This window comes from Embiotoca jacksoni, unplaced genomic scaffold (assembly GCF_022577435.1).
Source record: "Embiotoca jacksoni isolate LCO1_2020_lvr unplaced genomic scaffold, fEmbJac1.0.p SCAF_11, whole genome shotgun sequence".
Classification (NCBI taxonomy): domain Eukaryota; kingdom Metazoa; phylum Chordata; class Actinopteri; family Embiotocidae; genus Embiotoca; species Embiotoca jacksoni.
This window is the reverse complement of record NW_027185241.1, coordinates 214667-232860: the sequence shown is the minus strand read 5'-3', so window position 1 is coordinate 232860 and position 18194 is coordinate 214667. Positions and strand designations below refer to the sequence as shown.

Genomic DNA, 18194 nt, shown 5'->3' with positions numbered 1-18194 from the left:
TGCCTACCAGGAGTCGTCCGAAGGAGGGACAACCGGCGAGTAGCCACGGACTGGTCGTCGTGCCAACGTCACTGCAGCTACCATCTTGGACCTTGGAGCAGCAGAAGAAGGTGGATTTGTCAGGTTTTCTTTTACACCGGGTGCCTGTTTAAAGGGGAAGAGACAGCAGCAGGATGTATGCGTGATGGTCTGGGCCATGTTGCAGACCGCGCACACCCCTTCTTCATGATACCAGTATTCCCTGATGGCATAATTTGCACCGTCACTGCAAAAAAAAAACACAAAAAAAACTGGTGGGCGGGGCTTATCAACTAACCTGGTTTCCCAGGTGTGAAGAGACTGCTTGACTACAACACCCGGTGTGTGGTAGACTCAGCACGGAGCGGCTGTGAGAAACGAGAGACGTGACACCGGAGCGACTTTTTGGGTTCGCCTTGAGAATCAAACGCCGACTACCTCTTAACTTTGTTTCTTAATTTTTGTAACAACTACCATTAAAAAAAAAAAAAAAAAAAAAAAAACGGCTCGAGTGAACACCGTCTACGGACGCCAACTGGGCCGACAGCTTGCGAGGAGCTTTCTGTTGGAGCGAACTGCTGTTGTTGACCGAAGGTAAGCCCCACAAAACCCTCTGCCAACCAACCAGCCATCCCTTTCCCTTTCTGTTGGAGCGCTCGCTGTCGATGTGTCAAATCTGCTCCGCCAAAACGTGACAAAGAGTTCAAAGTGTTGAGTCGGCCTCTGAATTCCTCAAATCGAAATCCTATCGGGCATCAGTGGGATGTGCTGGGGGGGGAAAAAAAACACGAGGCCGATCCATGGAGGGCTCGAGGCTACTGCCAGCAGCCCAATTATTACTTCATCTCAACACGAGGCGTCAGAATCAGATAATACGGGTTTTTTGTGATAACGGGTAAACGGAGTTTTACCGTGTCTGGCAATCAAGAATAATTACTGTGATCACCGGGGGGGAAAAAAAAACAATGTATGTCAACTTTAATGATCTCAAGACAAAAAAAAAAAATTTTTAAACTGAAGAAAAGCTCACACGGGCACACCCTCGCTGGCTTTTTATACCTGCCAATTAGTTGAAGTCTATTTTCATTTTACTCTCAAAATTGTTGCTAAGGCAACCAGTGAGTAAGGTGTAACATCTATTTGTTAAAATGTAATCAAAAATAAATATTTAAGATGTAGGCTGTTTGGCAAAGTGAAAACCATTTTTTTTAGTTTAATGCTATACTATATTTCTACACATTTCAGAGGGAAATATTGGGCTTTTTACCCCCATTACATTCAGACAACATCTACAGTTATTGTTATTAGTTACTTTGCAGATTAAGAGTTTTAAAACCTAATAAAAGCATCTAAAATACAAAACAAAAAAAAAGCAACCAATAGTTCAAGTTGGCGCAACTGCAACCATTCTCCTTCATAATAGTCCAATTCCATCAATTATAATAACATTGAAAAACTTAAGCAGTGGGTCCAATGTTAAAGAGGAAAAGGACTGATCAACATACCTTATGTTCTTTTATGATTTGTGAAAGTGCAGAGCTGCCAAACTTCATAAGCTTTGGTGTCCCCCATTTTTTTTTTTTTTTTTTTTTTGGAGGAGGAAAGTGAGCTACAAATGTGTGACAAAGAGGGTGATGAGCAGTTGATTGCCGACCAGACCAGACCAGACCAGACCAGACCCAGGCCTGACGGAGCTGCCCGCATGGCTGTCATCTGGCGTGGTCAGCTGGTTTGTCCGCAGCAGCCGTTGGGCTCATGTCTCAGACAGACACACACTCTCCTGGCTCAACAGGGCCGCTAACTATAACCACACACACACACACACACACACACACACACATATATATACATATACACACACATACATACACACACACACACACACACACACACACGCATACATCCAAAGTCAAACCGGACAGTCCGGGCATTGTTCGCCATGACGGCCCGACCCCGTTTCCTGCAGCTGAGCTGGGAAGGCTGATTCTATCTTTGTCCCACTTCACGGGTTAAAGTGTTTTCACTCTGACTCAATGACTCAAATAAGTGGAGATGTACGAGGGCGGTGGGCGGGCGGGCGGGCATCGAAAGGGTCCGAATTAGCGATCGGTGCGAATACAGGTGCAGAAAGTTTGACATTTGTAGTGTATTTGTTTGACGAGGGCTGCATGGAAACAAAGAAGTGAGGCATCTGTCGTGACTCATCGGCTTCCTCTTTACCGTCCCTGTGTGCTCGCGGCCTTGTCTGCCAGCGCACGTCTAACTTCATTTCTGCGCGCTGATGAAATTACTGTGTGGGCATCTGCTTGCAGGCGCACATGCACACGCGCGCGCGCACACACGCACACACACAGAAAGAGGAACCGAGCCGCCTCTGCTTTGTTTGAGTCACATTTACCTCTGAATTTATTTTTTTATTTCTATGTTGATGACCGTTCTTGTGAAAAATTCTTTCTATTTTTGAAGACCTTTGTTTTTACTTTGAAGTCGTATGATTTTGAACTCTCGGGGAGAAAAAAAAAAACCCACAAACCACCCACACGGCGGAGAGGCTGCGTGAGGTCCTGTCGTAGATGGTGCTGATCCATCGGCGTGATCACGTTGACGGCAGAAGTAAAACGTGAGCTGCGGGCTCATTTTGTGGAGAAGTTATTTCTCGCGATAATGGGCCGTATATTTGCGCTGGTGTTTGTGTTTGAAGACTTAACTTCCTCCTCTTTTATCAAAGACTGGCGGTCAGTTTTTATCTTCAAGTCAAACCATATAAATGTCTGAATGTGTCCATATTAATAAGTGTGAGTCGGTATGACCGCGCATATCTGGGTCACACCTTTTTCTAATTTTGCTCTCATGGGGGACCGTTTTTGTTATTTCATGCGCTATTCCTGCACTCTCACTCATCCTGGATTACTGAAGCGACCCGCAGCTGTCATTAGCAGATTGCACGCCGCGGTGCAACTCCTGTTCTATTTTAATACCGTCTGGTGACTGATGGCTTTGATAGGCAGGATTTGCTGGAGCAGGAATACAGTCGGATGATTTCCGCTCTGTCCAGAGACAGACGAGCGCTGTGACGCAGTTGCAATTCTTTTCCTTTGACAGCTCAAGGGGAAGAAAGTTGGAAATTATTTTCCACTCTGGAGGAGATGTTGAATAGATCACCGCTCTGTAACAAGCAACTAATGACCCGCGAAGGGGAAAACCAACGTCATCCCACCTACTTGATAAACATCTATTTATCTTCTCTTCTTCTAATAAATCTTTTTTTTTTTTTTTTTTTTCCCCCATTCATATGTAATTTTCTTTTGGTAACACTGCTAAATTTGTGATATTTAGGAAATGCTTGTTGTTTTGCTCCTACAGGTTTTCTGTAGGACGACTTTAATACCCTGACTATTTAAGATGGAGTGCATTTTCCCCTTTAAGATGTCTTTGTGGGTGATTTAAAAAAAAAAAAAATTCTGCTGTACAGTTAATTAGTTCCAAAGATGAGAACGTTTATTTGTTCAGCAGTTTCACTGACAATATGCATGTTCAGATTCTGCCTCTCGAGAGTGTAAATGTGATTATTTTTTTTTTTTTTTTTTTTTTTCTGTAAAAGTACAAATGAGCACCGTGCTAATTTAAAAAAAATTAAAAGTGGCACTGACTCCAGAGGTCCTCCCTGATTGGCTGCAGAGATCAGGTGACAGAGTATAACAGGTTTCAGAAGACAGGAAACAGGTTGGTCAAGAAAAATGAGAGGCCAGTGTTTTGTTGTGCTGTTGTGTTTTTTTTTTTTTTTTTTTTAACTGGTCTTTTGGTACATTTGAAGAAGAAAATCAAGGCTCGCATACTCGTCCATTTTTCCTACTCGCGCGATCAACCATCTTCAAGTGCAACAATTAAAGGAAACTTTCCAATCTCTGGTGATTTAGCTTCTCACAATCAGAATAAAACAGTTTGGGTACTTAAGAGTTGCAGAAATGCTGCACAGGTATTCATCTGCACAGCAAACAAGACAAGATGTTTGAAAATTAAAAGTGGGCTTCTGTTTTTTATTAATATTTTCTGTTCTACCTGAAGTTTAGTACAAAGTGCAGCATGAATCAACATGCACAAGACAAATATATCAACCAGGAAGTTATTTATCTCGATAAATATTGCATCAAAAAGTCCCTGGTTGAAATATTCCTACTTTGTTCCAGACGTGAGTCTAAATGTAGTGAAGTACAAAACTGTGTTCAGTTTACTGATTTATGTTAGGGGGAGAAAAAAAAACAACTCCTCATTTCCATGAGGAAATTTGATTTGTTTCTTCCATTCGCTTCATGTGAAGTCAGCTCATGTGAGAAGTCATCACTACAATGTCCCAAAGATAAGCATGTGGCTTGTTTGTATGAAAGGCACCTTTGACTGAGCATAAAGGGGAAGTATGCTTCAGTTCCTACATTAGCGTAGCATATTCCTAAAGCACAGTAATGAGGTAAATTACCTGACCTCATAAGACTGATGGTGACAAAGGAATTGAAGTGTAGAGGAACTGGTTGAATACACAACACAAGCTTTGAGGAATTTTCTTAGTCAGAATTAAACTCAACATTTTAATACCAAGACATTAAATCTCATGTTCCCCAGAGGAGCGACATTTACATTTTGGAGACGTATCATTTATCTTCTATTTTAAAAAAAAGTTCATTTAAATTTTTAGTCCCTCTTCTAATGAAATTCAAAGAATAGCTTAATGCAGCACATTAAATGAGTGTAATTCGGTGTGTGGCAGGATTTCCAACTTGGCCCCATATGCTTATTGTGTTGTTCTCTTCCAGCTCGTACGCGTCTTCATGCCTTCTCTGATGTAATGGGGATCTAAAGTGGGAGAAACCAGTGGTGACGTCTCCTCAGTCCAGCCCTCCTCCATTATCCACACCAATAACATCAAGAGTAAATCAATGAAGATGGATGGGGTATAACGGATGCCTATCAGAACACACACGTGCACACTATCTACCGCAGGAGCTAAAAGGGGTTTATGTCTCTCTTAATGGACTCGTACAAATAGCCCTCCCCCACGTTAATCAGCAGTGACCGACATCCATTGGTCATGGCTGGAATATCTTAACTTCTGCAGCATTTGTTTTACTTAAACTGTGTTTATTGCTGTGACATGGATGTCTTTGGGAGGCAAAATTATTGCAAAAGTCCCTAAGCAACAGTGATTTACTGTTAGGTTGCCGAGGAATATAATGGTTCAAGCTGTCATAAAAAGATACATCCAAACTCCAAAATGATTTAATGGCAACCCTTAATTTCTGCCAAATGTCACCAAATTTGAACACTGAACCGTTTTAACTACACAAACACTTGCACATTTTAAACATGACGGGTTCCCTTGATTCCCAGAAGCTGGACATCATTTTAAATGAAACTATGTTAGTTATTGTCCAATTCTGAACTAAAGCATGAAACATTTTGTGCTGTATAATAAAAATGAGACAACTTGTTTGTCAAATAGATAAATAAGAAGGAAAAACAGGTTTACAAAAAATGGACAGAAATACTTTATAGAAAGAACTACATCATCAGCATACTATCTGATCACATCTCAGATCATCGCTTTTGCAACGGCATCTGTAAAGCTGCAATGTGAAATCATCTTAAATCAACATCACTTTGAACAGTTTCATTAGTAAATAGGCTTTAATTGATTGAATAAACCCATTGAAACAATAAAAGACAGGACCGGTTGTTGCTGGGAAGACGGGCCTAAATTCCAAATGAATTGCGTTTACTGTAGACAAACATTTTTCTTCAATGTACAAAAACTAAAAAGTCCACACGGGACAGATGCTGGTTTTTTTTGGTTTTTTTCAACATCCAACATGTATTCATATGAAGGCTGCTTGACACTGTAACAACCAAGTTATTTATTTATAACAGATGAAACGGCTTCCTCCAGGGAATCAGTTACTATTTGAAACTTGTTTTGTTTGTAGCTCTCCCTCAAGGAATCAATCACAATTAGGGATTTTCCACTGAGTGTCTTGAGTAGGACTGCTCTATTGATGGGTGGAGAATAGCGGCATGCCAGACAGCTGCCGTAATACCATTCCAGCATTTCAGCCTAGTCGCAGTGAATGCAAACATGTGCGGTTTCCTTCCTCAGAGTCTCTCGCTGGTCAAATTTGGCCAGCAGCGGAGGCGGGCGCCCACTAAAATAGCCATCATTGTTCGGTAAACTGACTAATGAAAGACAAGGTTGGGGTGGGGTGGGGTGGAGGGGTGGGCAGGGGGAATGGGGACGGGGATGGGAAGGAGAGGAGGCGAGGTCACGCACATTGTTCTCCCTTTCGTACTTGTTTCATGGGATGGCTTGTTTGCTTGCGGAGGACCCCGGTGCTGCTTTGTTGACTTGCCTGCTTTGAGGTCAGTGAAGCTGGGATGTTGCCAAATCCAGGCACAACACACACACACACAGAACAGAGAGAGCTGCCCAGCCTTCCTCAAAGCAAACCCCAAAGGAAACGAAGATGGATGTTGCTGGAAGGCAGCAAGCAGCTGGTTTCTTGACCTTCTCTTAAGGATGCGACTGTATTCTGACTTAAAGACAAGGTTCATAGTTTTAAAACCCTGTCGATCACTTACCAAGTCTCCCAGTTAGCTCCTCCTGATATTTGTTGGCAAAGGTTTTGCATGAGATAATGTATTTTGTGGTTCAGTAATTTCATTTCTCGGCAATGCGCATTGAAAGGACAAGGAAATGTTGTTGCCTTATCGGCCAAAATAGATAAAGTCTTACCTTTGTTCTGGTACAATAAAATGGCAGTTAAGGTCTTGTATAAGACTATAAAAGTTCATTATTTCAGGCACTCAATGAGCCACAAAAGTTTCTGTTTCAAAAAGAAGAGCTAACAGGATGCTAATGCAAATTTAGGCAAAACGTAAACGTCAGTATTAAAAAATGTCTCCTTGAGCTGCATTGGTGATCAGCAGGGTTTAAAAAAAAAAAGTTTCATTTAGTTTTCCATGAGGCTACCAGTTTCCACCGCAGTCTAAAAGAAAAAAAAAAAATCTAATATTTGCTGAATATCTGTTTGATTCTAGAATGTCAATTTTACGAGGAATCAAATGCATGGGTGAAGTGCACTGTAGAGACAAATGAGATGAGATTTTGAATAATAAGACACAGCGCACATAGTGAATCTACAGTTTATTTTGAACTGTAATTGTACCATAGTATAATTAAACTTTAGGGGTGCAAACAAAAAGGAGTTAAACAAATGTTCGTACAGGCCAACTGAACCCAAACACAACAGTTTGCTCATCTAAACTGACTTATGCTATCACCAACATAAACCCTTTACAACTAACCATTCATTCTACATGTGTAAAACATGCAAGGATGAGTCAATTACCGTCTATTGAATTGTAATAACTCGCTGAAAGCAATACTAGCTGTCTGTTCAATACGCTATGAAATAGCAGCTCGACAAGGAATTCTACCCTTCTGGTCTTATTGATTCCCATCAGTCAGTAAAATCAGATTAGGTAACAATCAATAACTGCTTTGACTTTCAAATGGCATTCTTTGTTCTGTCTTCATGCTGTTCCCTCATGCAGAAGCTGCTAATCCTCCTCCATAACATGCACACTGAAACACTGAAAGGTTTGAACAATTAGGAAAGACGAAAACGTTGTTAGTCAATTGTCAGTCTGAGGAAACGAGACAAGTGCTCAGTATCTTCGTAGTAAGAATTGGCACATTGGTGGTTGGCGTCACTGAAGAGCACACCGAGGCACGACTTTGGTTTTCATGGTACAAGCATTGCAGAGAAGATGCAATTTGCCCCCGACTAACACTGATCACATCTAAAAAAAACAACAACCGGTTTTACTTAAACTCCTCACTACATTTTTAAACTGGTTCGTCCCCAGATGACCACGATTCACCCTCAACTTCCGACTCCTCAGAATGGACCAGTTCTTCCTCATTTCTACACAACACCTGTTTCACTTCCGCACGCATCTGTTCCTGCTCCTTCTTAACTTTAGATGAGTCAATACCGACCCTTGAGTTTCCGTTGACCACATTCGGGTTTTCCAAATTTGGCCAAACTACTTGGTCAGCAAACCCTAGATCCTGATTGGTTTGCTCAGCTGCCTCATTGCAGGCATCATCTGGTTGATAAGTGGCACCGCTCTCCAGGGACGACGCCCAGAAGTCATTCTTTACGCCAGAGGGGAAGTAACCATGGAGACCACTGTCTGTTGAATCCTTCACCTTAAAGATATCGCTTTCATCCGGTGCATTGTCAGGGGAAATCTCGAGGGGCTCCTCTTCATGTGTCATAGCACCTTCATCAACTGAATCAGGAGCACGATCACATTTTTGATCATTCCTTTTAAAGTCCTCTTCTGGGTTTTCCAGGTCCTCCCATTCAGCTGTTCCTGGACCTTCAGGAAGCTCCTGACTATCTGCTTCATCCCCAATTTCCCGTTCTTGAGACTCGTGGGATGCTTCAACAAGGACGGCCTCTTTCACCTCAGAGGGAGCGGCCGCATCCTGCAGGTTTTTCTGATCTGCTGTCACCGACAAGTTTGGAACCTCCGAGTTGTTGATTTCTTCCATGTCAGGCCTGTTGATGAAGTCGCCAAAGCCAGAGTGATCTTCTGTTGCATCAGCATGTGTCGCCATGGACACGTTGTGTTCCTCCTCTTCCTCTCTTTTCTCCGGGGCATGTATAGCTTCTTGATCTTCGTGCTGGATTTCCTCCTCGGCCTCGGAGTCTGTTTGAGACATTACCACGGACCAATCACTCAAAAAAGGGTCCCCAAAAGTGTGATCTACAGTTGTAGCAGAAGATATGAGTTCATGGTTTACCGCCATTCCAGGCTCAACACAGCCCTCTGTCATTTCGTCATCGGACTTGTCCGTCAGATGTAGCATCTCCTCACTGACCTGCTGCTGTGCAAAGTGAGCACTGTAGCGGTCTGTGGACAGACCTTCTAATTCCTGTTCCACGAGTCTGTCCGTCTCCAACTCCACGTCATAGTCTACATTTGCGTGTACCATGGGTTTAGGAAATTCTTCGGTTTCTTCGTCTGAACGTCCCTCGCTGATCATTCTTTCTACATTTTCTGGATCATTCCCCGGTGTAGCACTTTCAATCGTACCATGGTCGACGTCCCTGTCTTCAGCCTGAGTGTATCCCAGATTATAGTCCTCATCCACCGTTTCCGCTTCGACTTCCTCGCACAGATCTTCCATAGTTCCGAATTTCTTTGACTTGCCTTCGCTCCACGTTCCAGTTCCTGTCTCGCCGATCTTTTTTTCCTGTTCACCTTCGCTGGACTCGCTCTCGTCCATGTGCGATGCCTGAGTGTTGGCGTCGGTCTCGTCGCTTTTGTATCGAATCAGAGGACGGGTGTCGGCAAGAGTGTTTTCCTGAGCGTAGCTGTCGCCCTCTAGCTCAGTCCGCCATGACACAGAGACATTTTGAGAGTCTTCGTCATCGTCATCATTGTCAGAAATCGGAACATCGTCTTGCTGGCCATCATCTACGTGTGTGATCATCAGTGAAGAGGCCACCTTGTCATCTTGCGCTACACCTCTAACAAAACCCTGTATAATTTCTCTCTTTTCATGCACTGGTTCTTTTCCTGATATGTCCTCCTCTGGTTCAGCGTGTTGTCTTTTTCCTTCGTTTTTTACGCCATCATCTGTCTTTAGATCGACCTTCCTTTCTATTACACTATCCCAAGTATCCATCTCTTCCCCATCAGGGTACAACTTATCCTCAACATCCGTTTCATTTGTTCCCACCAAAGAGCAGCTTGTTTCATGTCTTCTCTCTACTGCGTCATCGTTTGAAATGTTTTCATCTCTGTTGTAATCTGTCTCTTGGTTAAACGCACTTTCCTCAGGCTCGCATTGAGAGTCTGGGCTGCTCGGCCGGGATTCAAAGGATGGTTGCAGCACCGCCTCAGTTTTGGAGTCTGAGGTTTCCTCTTGCACACGCTCTTCCTCTTTGTCTGTACACTCTTTCTTCACCCATGCTTCGACTGGAGCGTGCGATTGTTGCACATCTTCTTTTTCAGCTGGCTCTTCAAAAGCCACATCTTTATCAGACTCGTCTGACAAACTGCATGGCTCCTCTGTCACTCTGACATGGTATGATGTTAGGCCGGGAGTTGTAAACTCATTGTGGCCGACTCTATTAATAAAGGATGGCTCCCTGCTGAGGCCAGACTCTGCTTGGTCACTGACGACTGACTCAACAACTTGTTCAACGTCAGCATTGATCCAGTCCTCCTCCCCTTCGATGTCCCCTGACGTTTTACCAAAAGACTCTCGCTCATTAGGAGGCGACAAAGGCTCAGCATAGGTGACTTTCTCGTGAACCTCCTGTGGTCTGAAATTTTCAACAGCTCCATCCTGCAGTATCTTTGGATAAGGGGTTTCCCAGATTGCTGTTTCTGTATTAGCAGGTTTCCCCAAAATGTTTGGAGTTTCATTTAAAGTTACAGATTTTCTACTCCAGATCGGTGTTGCAGTCATCGCCGTTGGTCCGGTTACGCCACGGACAGACGAGAGGGAAGTCGTCTTGTGGCTAGTAGACGGCTGCCTCTGGTAATTCTGAGAACTGAAAACGGCATCTGTGGAATACAAGAGCAGTGCTCATGAATACACAATGAAGTCAGCTACTGTAACATTAATGACTTGAACACAGTTTAAATGAAACCAACTGTATTCTTTATAATATTCTGTATACTGACATATTTGATATCCCCACACAACACTGACCAGTGTCTGGGGATAAATGGCAGAGAAGCTGCCACACCAAAGCATTATTAAAACGTATAATCTCAATGAAGGTTGGACACTAATGGAGAGATATTGATCGTCATTTCCTTTCCCTGTTGTCTAAGTTACCGGAAAAGCAAAGCCATATGGCTCAATAACCTTTGGGGGGGGCTGTCGTATCGGTGGCTTCCATTACAGGAGCCAAAGTGCCTACCTCAGCCCCCTGAGCCAAGTAACCCCCAACGACCACCAACCCTCTCCAGTAACAATAATGAGATTTCAAATTGCATCAACTGCCCCCCCCCCCCTCCCGCCTCCCAACCCCCACTCTGCCCCCTTCTGAGGGGCTTTTACTTTGACTAAGAGAAATTAGAAAGGGGGAAGGGGTGATTAAAGTAGTAAGCAGAGTGGACATAAAGGAAAAGATTTATGTCTCGTTGTGGTTGTAAAGAAGGCAACAGTAAAGTCCCTGACACATATAATGATGTATGAATATTGTTTATTTTAATTACCTGTGATGGAAATGTTTCTCGGCTGATTTGACAAGGAGACGTCTCCCCTGAGGCTCTCGTTATCCAGCAGAGCTCTGTAGAGACCGACAACAAGATAAGATTACACAAGTTGCACGCCATTTACATGCATGAATATTGTGATGTTAAGGATTTGAAGGCGCCTTTAAGGGGTATGAGCGCTGACATGGTGCTGCACGCACCGAGTCGTGGGTGGGAGGAGCAGCACAGGGACACTTTTGCTGCTCTTCAGCAAGCAGGAACGGACAGAGGTCTGTTGTTATGGTAATGAAGAAAAGACCCCGCCATTGAGGAGCCATCTGGAGCACTCTAACCTTTTGCCATCAATTCCTCAGACGCACACCATTCACATCTGGATCACAGTAGTCTAGTCGGCGTTCCAACACATACTTCTAGAATTAGCTCCATCACTAACAGAAACAAATATTTTTTTTTTGTCTTCATTTCCTTTCAAAATCCAGTTGGCTTAAAATATGAATGCCTCTTTAAAAGACAATAGAACAAGGTATAAAAATCTGTTTTACTGACCACCACCACCACCACCACCTGCCCCCCTGCGCTGTTATTCTAGACTCCCATCGGGAGCTTCTCACTGAAGGGTGAGGGGTCAATATTTTGAGGAGAGGGTGGGGAGAAGAGGGAGAAAGGAGACGCCACTATAGAGCTCTTGGCGTCAAAGAGAACAGAGGCTGCTGTTTTAATGAAGTGACCTTTGGACCAGACGGCTGCAGGACAGCTCTTTTATTCGTCAGCTTCTCTCACTGATTGAAGAGTGTTTGTCTACTGAGCAGCAACTTTTGAATGGGTTAAACTAATTATCTAAATCACAGCTGACATGGAGAGGATGATGACTGGGCTGGACGCATTGCGATTTACACGGCTTGCAACCCTAAAACTGTCTTATTTACGTATATCACGACTAATCGTCCACTTCATGTGGGACTGCACAGTAGTTTTCTCCTTTGTCCTGCATCCTATACATTGACTGTATATAAAAAGTGGACGTGGCTTCCGGGTCTGAAAAATTAGGCCAATGCGGAAGTGCTGTAATACCACGGAGTGCCACTAAAGGTCGGCTCCAAAAAGCCTCCAGCACCATGAACTCCCATTTGATTCGTCACTAGGTCAATAAAATGCCGGTTTTGTCAGCCATAGTCGCTCCCTCTTGTTCGTTTTCTGGGGTCCATCTGAAAATAATCCCGTCATTAATTAGAAACTAAGCTTCAAAAAGCTGTGTTTTCGGGGCGTGTCTGTTTGCTTGACAGGCCTGTGGTGAAGTCAGGTTGCGACTATCGGTGAGCGGGACGTAGCATCTTCGAGTTTGCAGTCAGATCGAGTTAGAAATATCCAAATATGAATTTTCATTCATGGTAAGAGTATACATTTGCATAAATCATATTATTTCAATCAGCTGAAAGATGTTATGGTTTTCTTGTGATAGCAGCAGCTTGTTTGAGCCGTAGAGGAGTGTGAACACTGATCCACAAATTAAAGATGGTTCATATGTTTAAGGATGAATAGATAGAACAACAAATTTGAGCTGAATATTAAGGATTGCCTTGCCAGTGCGTATGTGAGACCCTAAAATAAGTTAATAATGTCTTTTTGAGACAAAGAAAGTTGTTGAAGACAGATTTAGGAGTACACATGATTTCAGTCAGCTCCCAGAGTGAGGTGGCTTTTAACAAGCAACACAAATATGTGAAGCAGCACTTGCCTTTTGAGCATGCTGAAATCAACATTAAATGCTACATTCATCCCACACCTGCCTGGCATCAAACAGGTCAGTGCCTCAGATCGTCGTCCCCAGTGAAGGTTCAATGCGTTTACAACATCACAGTGCAAAACTAGTTTCTTCTTTCTCACAACAGAATGACTGACATTCTGGAAATCCACCCCATCATGAAAAGTGAAAGTCAACACAAAGTCTGACTTCTGAAATAGAAACCTTCTTTCTGATCTGATACTGTTTCATTTTAAATGACAACAATAAATAATACCCCCAAAAAAATCATATTATAATAAGTGCTTTTTCCCATTGCTTAGAAAATGTTTGACGAAGATGAACAGATACAAAGTTAACATGTCAGTGTAGACAGTCAATTGAGATTTAAGAAATATGTAAAGAGGAAACTGCTTTTCATAAATAGATATATACACCTGAGATGATATTCTCCCCTGATTGTACAAGCAACAGATACAGTATGTTACAATACAGTGAAGAAATAGTATAGCAATGCAATGTAAGCTGAACATGTTGTAAGAATCTTGGTTTACCTTGAAAGGTCAAATCAGTTTGTAGAAACTTTCCAAATTCAATCAAATCATGTCTTCTTTTGCCCAATCTGATGAGACTACAACTGAAATAACAGCCCCAAACAATCCTTAGGGGCGGGTGGGATAAATAATATCATTTAGTGTTGCACTGTTAATACTTTGGCATCAGTAATCATGGTATTTTCTGTTGTTACTGAAGCACATAAAAAAACCACACAAAAAAACAAACGTTGGCCTTTGAGAGTTTCACTTTGACATTATGCTGCCTCCTGTAATGTTACTGTGTTTATAAAAACTTACTTCTAGCTGCCTGTATAATTCTAAAACTGAGTCTTTTTATGTCCCAGTGAACAAATGAATCATATGACTTATTACTCCTTTATAGAAAATAGAGAAAAAAAAATATTTAAATTCTTTTGAAGTGACCTACAGTTTATTTTTCTCTTTTCATTGATATAATGGATTAAATATTTATTTTGCAATATTATTATTGTGGGCAAAATAAACACTCCTCTCTGCCAGTGCATGCTAGGAGAGGCTCCAACCTGGCTATCCCGGCACAGGATGATCAGCTATATAAAAAACATTTTTTTTTTTTTAATTTTTTTTTTTAAATGAAGGGAGGTTTAGAAATAACATTTCCCAGCTGCTGTCAGAGCAGCGTACCTGTAGGTTGCTACCTCCAGGCCCAGAGACATCTTCATCTGCAGCAGGCTTCGATTCTCCAACAGGAGATGATCGATCTGCTGGCCCAGCTCCTCTCTCTCCGCCTCCAGGCCCTCTAAGTGCTCCTGGCAAACCAGGAAGTGAAAAAGGAGGAGGAAGTGCTTAAAAAAAACAGGCGTGTAAAAGTTCTCTACTATATTAAGTAAAAATAAACATCCTCTGTTCGACTCATATTCTCTGTTCCATTTCTGTTAAAAGGCTGTTAAGAATTTACTGCCACTGTACTGATCTAAAGTCGTGTTGTAATATTGGCACAAGTTAGTACTGCAGGTCTGATTCACCACACTTGTTCGGTATTAGACTTGCAAATTGTTGCCATCCACCCAACTGTTTTCAGTCCTCCATGGTAAAAGTCCTCAGTTTGGATGTTTCACCCCTCAGACCTGACTGTGACCCAGAACTAATCCAGACAGCCCCGACCAATAAATATGTAGCCCCCAGTCCCTTTCATACCCAAATGTTTTTCATTCCATCAGAATATTAAATCGGCTGAGGGAGCAAAGCCCCTGGGAGAAGAGCTCACAATGCTCCCCATAAAACCTTCAACGGGACATCCTGCATTTTACTAAAGGCCTTGAATGCAAAATCACAATATTACATGTAAGATCTTCTGGTGATTAATTATTTGATCTCTTCAAACTTCACCAGTCATTTGTATTGACATGCAATAGTAGACTTGTCTCAACTCCATTTTGTCTGAGTCATGCAGCTGCAGAATATCAAGTGTTTCGCATTCCCCTGTGATTTGTCACTTCATTATTTTAGACTGGCTTTATTTGTGCCATGTGAAGCCACAACAAAGACATCAACCATCGCATCTGATTGCACATTTCACAAGCAACAAGCGTCCGACCTTGTATGGGAATTGTTGTCACATCAGTCAAAAGTTGCTCAGTTTCCCAATTTGCTGAATTTTTATTTTTTTTGTTGCAAATGTTTAAAAAAATCTATCTCCTCTAAAGAAGAATATGAGAAAAGACTGACATTATCCCGACACATGTGTAAATATGAAATTTTTTATAATGCGAAAATTATCTTTTTGATCAATATGTGAATGAATCAACTGTGATAATCAGTTTTTAAGCCACTTTCCCTTCTCTTTAATAAATCCAGATACACAACACCATATACGAGTTGGATTATAATACCTAAAAAATAAATCAGAATGCAATCAAACTATAATATTTCATGACTAATGCTAAAGCAGTCTGCAGTAACACATTATGTTCAATTTGAACCGAAATGGACACATCTCTTGTACATTTCATATTATGTTCCTCACTTCCTCAACTAAATTCAAGCTGAATATCATTTTCCATCTGCTGATATAGTAAAATATAATTGATCGAAAACACACAGCCAAAGGAAAAGCTCAAACATTTGGCATTATAGAAGAATGTTAACATACACGATGAGTAATTGTTGCATCCCACTTACATGCAGCTGCTGGATCTCCCGGCCGTGTCCGTCTCGCTGTTGGGCCGCGGTCTTCTCCAGATGCAACCTGACAACCTGAGCCGAGGCCATCTCCTTCTCCAGGGCTCGGAGCTTCAGCTGGCTCTCGCTCTTCTCCTGGCCCACTTGGGTCAGACGGCTCCTGGCCTGGCTGAGCGACTCCTCCAGCCGAGCCAACTGGTCCTGGTAAGCCTCCGCCGCCTCCTGCCACGCTCTGGAGGTGCTCTGGGAGTACTGTTCCCCCAGCTGGAGGAGGTTCGGCTCCCGGTTGCCCCTTTGAGCGAATGTGTACTGCGTTGTGGTTCTGGACCGGGTCGACGTGGCCTCCAGGTGGGCCACATCCTCCTGATGGGTTTGAACAAGGAGTCTCATCTCGTGCTCCAGCTGGTTGACCTGTTCCCTCAGCCAGATCTGCACCCTGTGTTCCTCCTCCAGCTCCCTCCTGCTTTGCTCCAGCATCGTCTTGGCTTTCACTTGGGCCTGAGCCTCCCTCTGTCTCTGCATGTCCAGGGCTTCGAGCTCCTCAGTCAGCTTGCCAACTTCCAGCTGCGTGAGGAATCTGTCCCTCACGGCTGCGTCCACCTCCAGCCTCGCCTGCCGCAGCTCTTCCTCCATGCCCTTCCTGCGGGTCAGGGCTCCGTGATTATTGCACCTCGTAACTTGGATCTCCTTCGCGAGCAGTGCGTTTTCCTCCTCCAGGACTTTGACCCTGCTCAGATAGGTCTCCAGGCGTCGGTTCAGGTTCAGCATCTGCTGCTTCTCCTCACCCGGGTGGTTGGGGTGGAAGATTTTATGCACACTGTGGAGCGCCATGTCGGTATTAGAAAAACAGAGATCTGACAAAGCGAGGCCTCACTCAGAGGTACACTGATTAGGATTTGGCAGCCAACTGTATCTCTGTGTCCAGGCCTGAGTCAGTGTTATTTTTTCTGTGTGTATGTGAGTGAGGCTCCTGTGAGGCTCTGGAAGTGTGACTGCCAGAAAGAGGCTTCCCTTTCATACTAGACTTAATGAAGGGGCCGGATACATGGACAGAAAGGGAGGGAGGGCTATAGAGAGGGAGGAGACTGATGTCTCAAGAGGGAGGGGAGAGGAGATGAAGAAGGACGGAGGGGGAGAGAGTGGGATGAAGGACATTAGAGATGAGATGAGGTGGAGTAGAGTAGGAGGGGTGGAACAGATGGGAAAGGGCAGACAGAAAGCAATGATGTCATTTCCAAGATTAACTCTTTCACAACTGGCATTTGAGTTGCTGCCCATCCCCTCCCATTGGAGTTCAGCAGGAGATCTGTGTCGCTCTTAGTCCTCTCTAACCTCCATTCAGAAGTAGCCAACGTGTAACTGTCACGCCAAGACGGCGCAAAGTGTGTCTATTTCACGTTTTGCCAGGATACCGGGTTATAACCGATGAGCTTTGACTCAAGAATGATGAACAGATTGAAACTGATATTGAACAGGAGTTCCTCGTCCTTTTGTTGGCATTTGAAAAATAAAACACCACAGGATAACTTTTATGTATCTGGGGGAAATAAATGGATTAACATTGACCCAAAATCACCTTCATTTTTTCAGAACCGGAAGCTACGTTCAGTTTTATATAAACCTCAGCACACTGGGTTTATCTGCACAGTTAAGGGAATGAGTTCAAACACCAACATGTTAGCATGTTTTATAGGCCTTGGATTGGAAGTTTGAGTATTCAGTGATGCCAGTTTCTCTCAATTCAATTTCCTTAATATAGCACCAAATCACAGCACAGGTTATTTCAAAGCACTTGACACAGTAAAGTCCTTACAAAAGAACTTTCCAACATTATACAGAAGAAATCAACAATTCAACAATTCAACAATTCAACAATTCCCATGTAAGCTAGGAGGAAAAAAATCTCCCTCTGGGATAAAACAAAAACCCTCATCCAGAAGGGAAGAAAAAAAACTCAATTTGAACAAGAAGAAACCTCCGAGGTTCAGAGGTCTCAGACATCTGCCTCCATGTGTTGGGGTGTGGTGAGTGTATCTCTTAACACTGCTACACTCAGTATTACAAGAACATTTATACATGCATCGACGGCCACAAAACAAGAGTTCAGACTGGAGCAATCTGCAGTAAAGGTGTGAGACCATGTGAGTAATGATGCAGAGAAAACAAAAACCCACAACACAGCAGATGGGTAAATTCAATTGGTTATTGGTGTTTTACACAAAACCAAGCAAACATCCAAAGTCCTAGTTACATATTAGTAATCTTGTTATACCATGTTATATACTCATTGTAATAATATATTTTATATCAAGCTGATTATAGAACAGGAACACAGTGTTGGCTTGAAGTTCATATCTGGACTGTCATGCATGCAAATGACTTTCTCAGGAAAAGCAGAAGTTGATATATTTCAAGGCTGTGAG

At 42.9% G+C, this 18194-nt stretch overlaps 1 protein-coding gene across 1 annotated transcript; it reads right to left on the bottom strand.

Moving 5' to 3' along the window:
• Positions 1-7194: 7194 nt before the first annotated feature.
• On the bottom strand, positions 7195-16757 carry nes (nestin). The gene is made up of 4 exons (XM_069140600.1): positions 15772-16757; positions 14275-14399; positions 11314-11387; positions 7195-10653 (listed from the first exon to the last, which is right to left on the bottom strand). Exons 1-4 carry the CDS (start codon positions 16600-16602, stop codon positions 7913-7915), a joined length of 3771 nt encoding a protein of 1256 aa, XP_068996701.1. The 5' UTR covers positions 16603-16757; the 3' UTR covers positions 7195-7912.
• Between the last annotated feature and the right edge of the window lie 1437 nt (positions 16758-18194).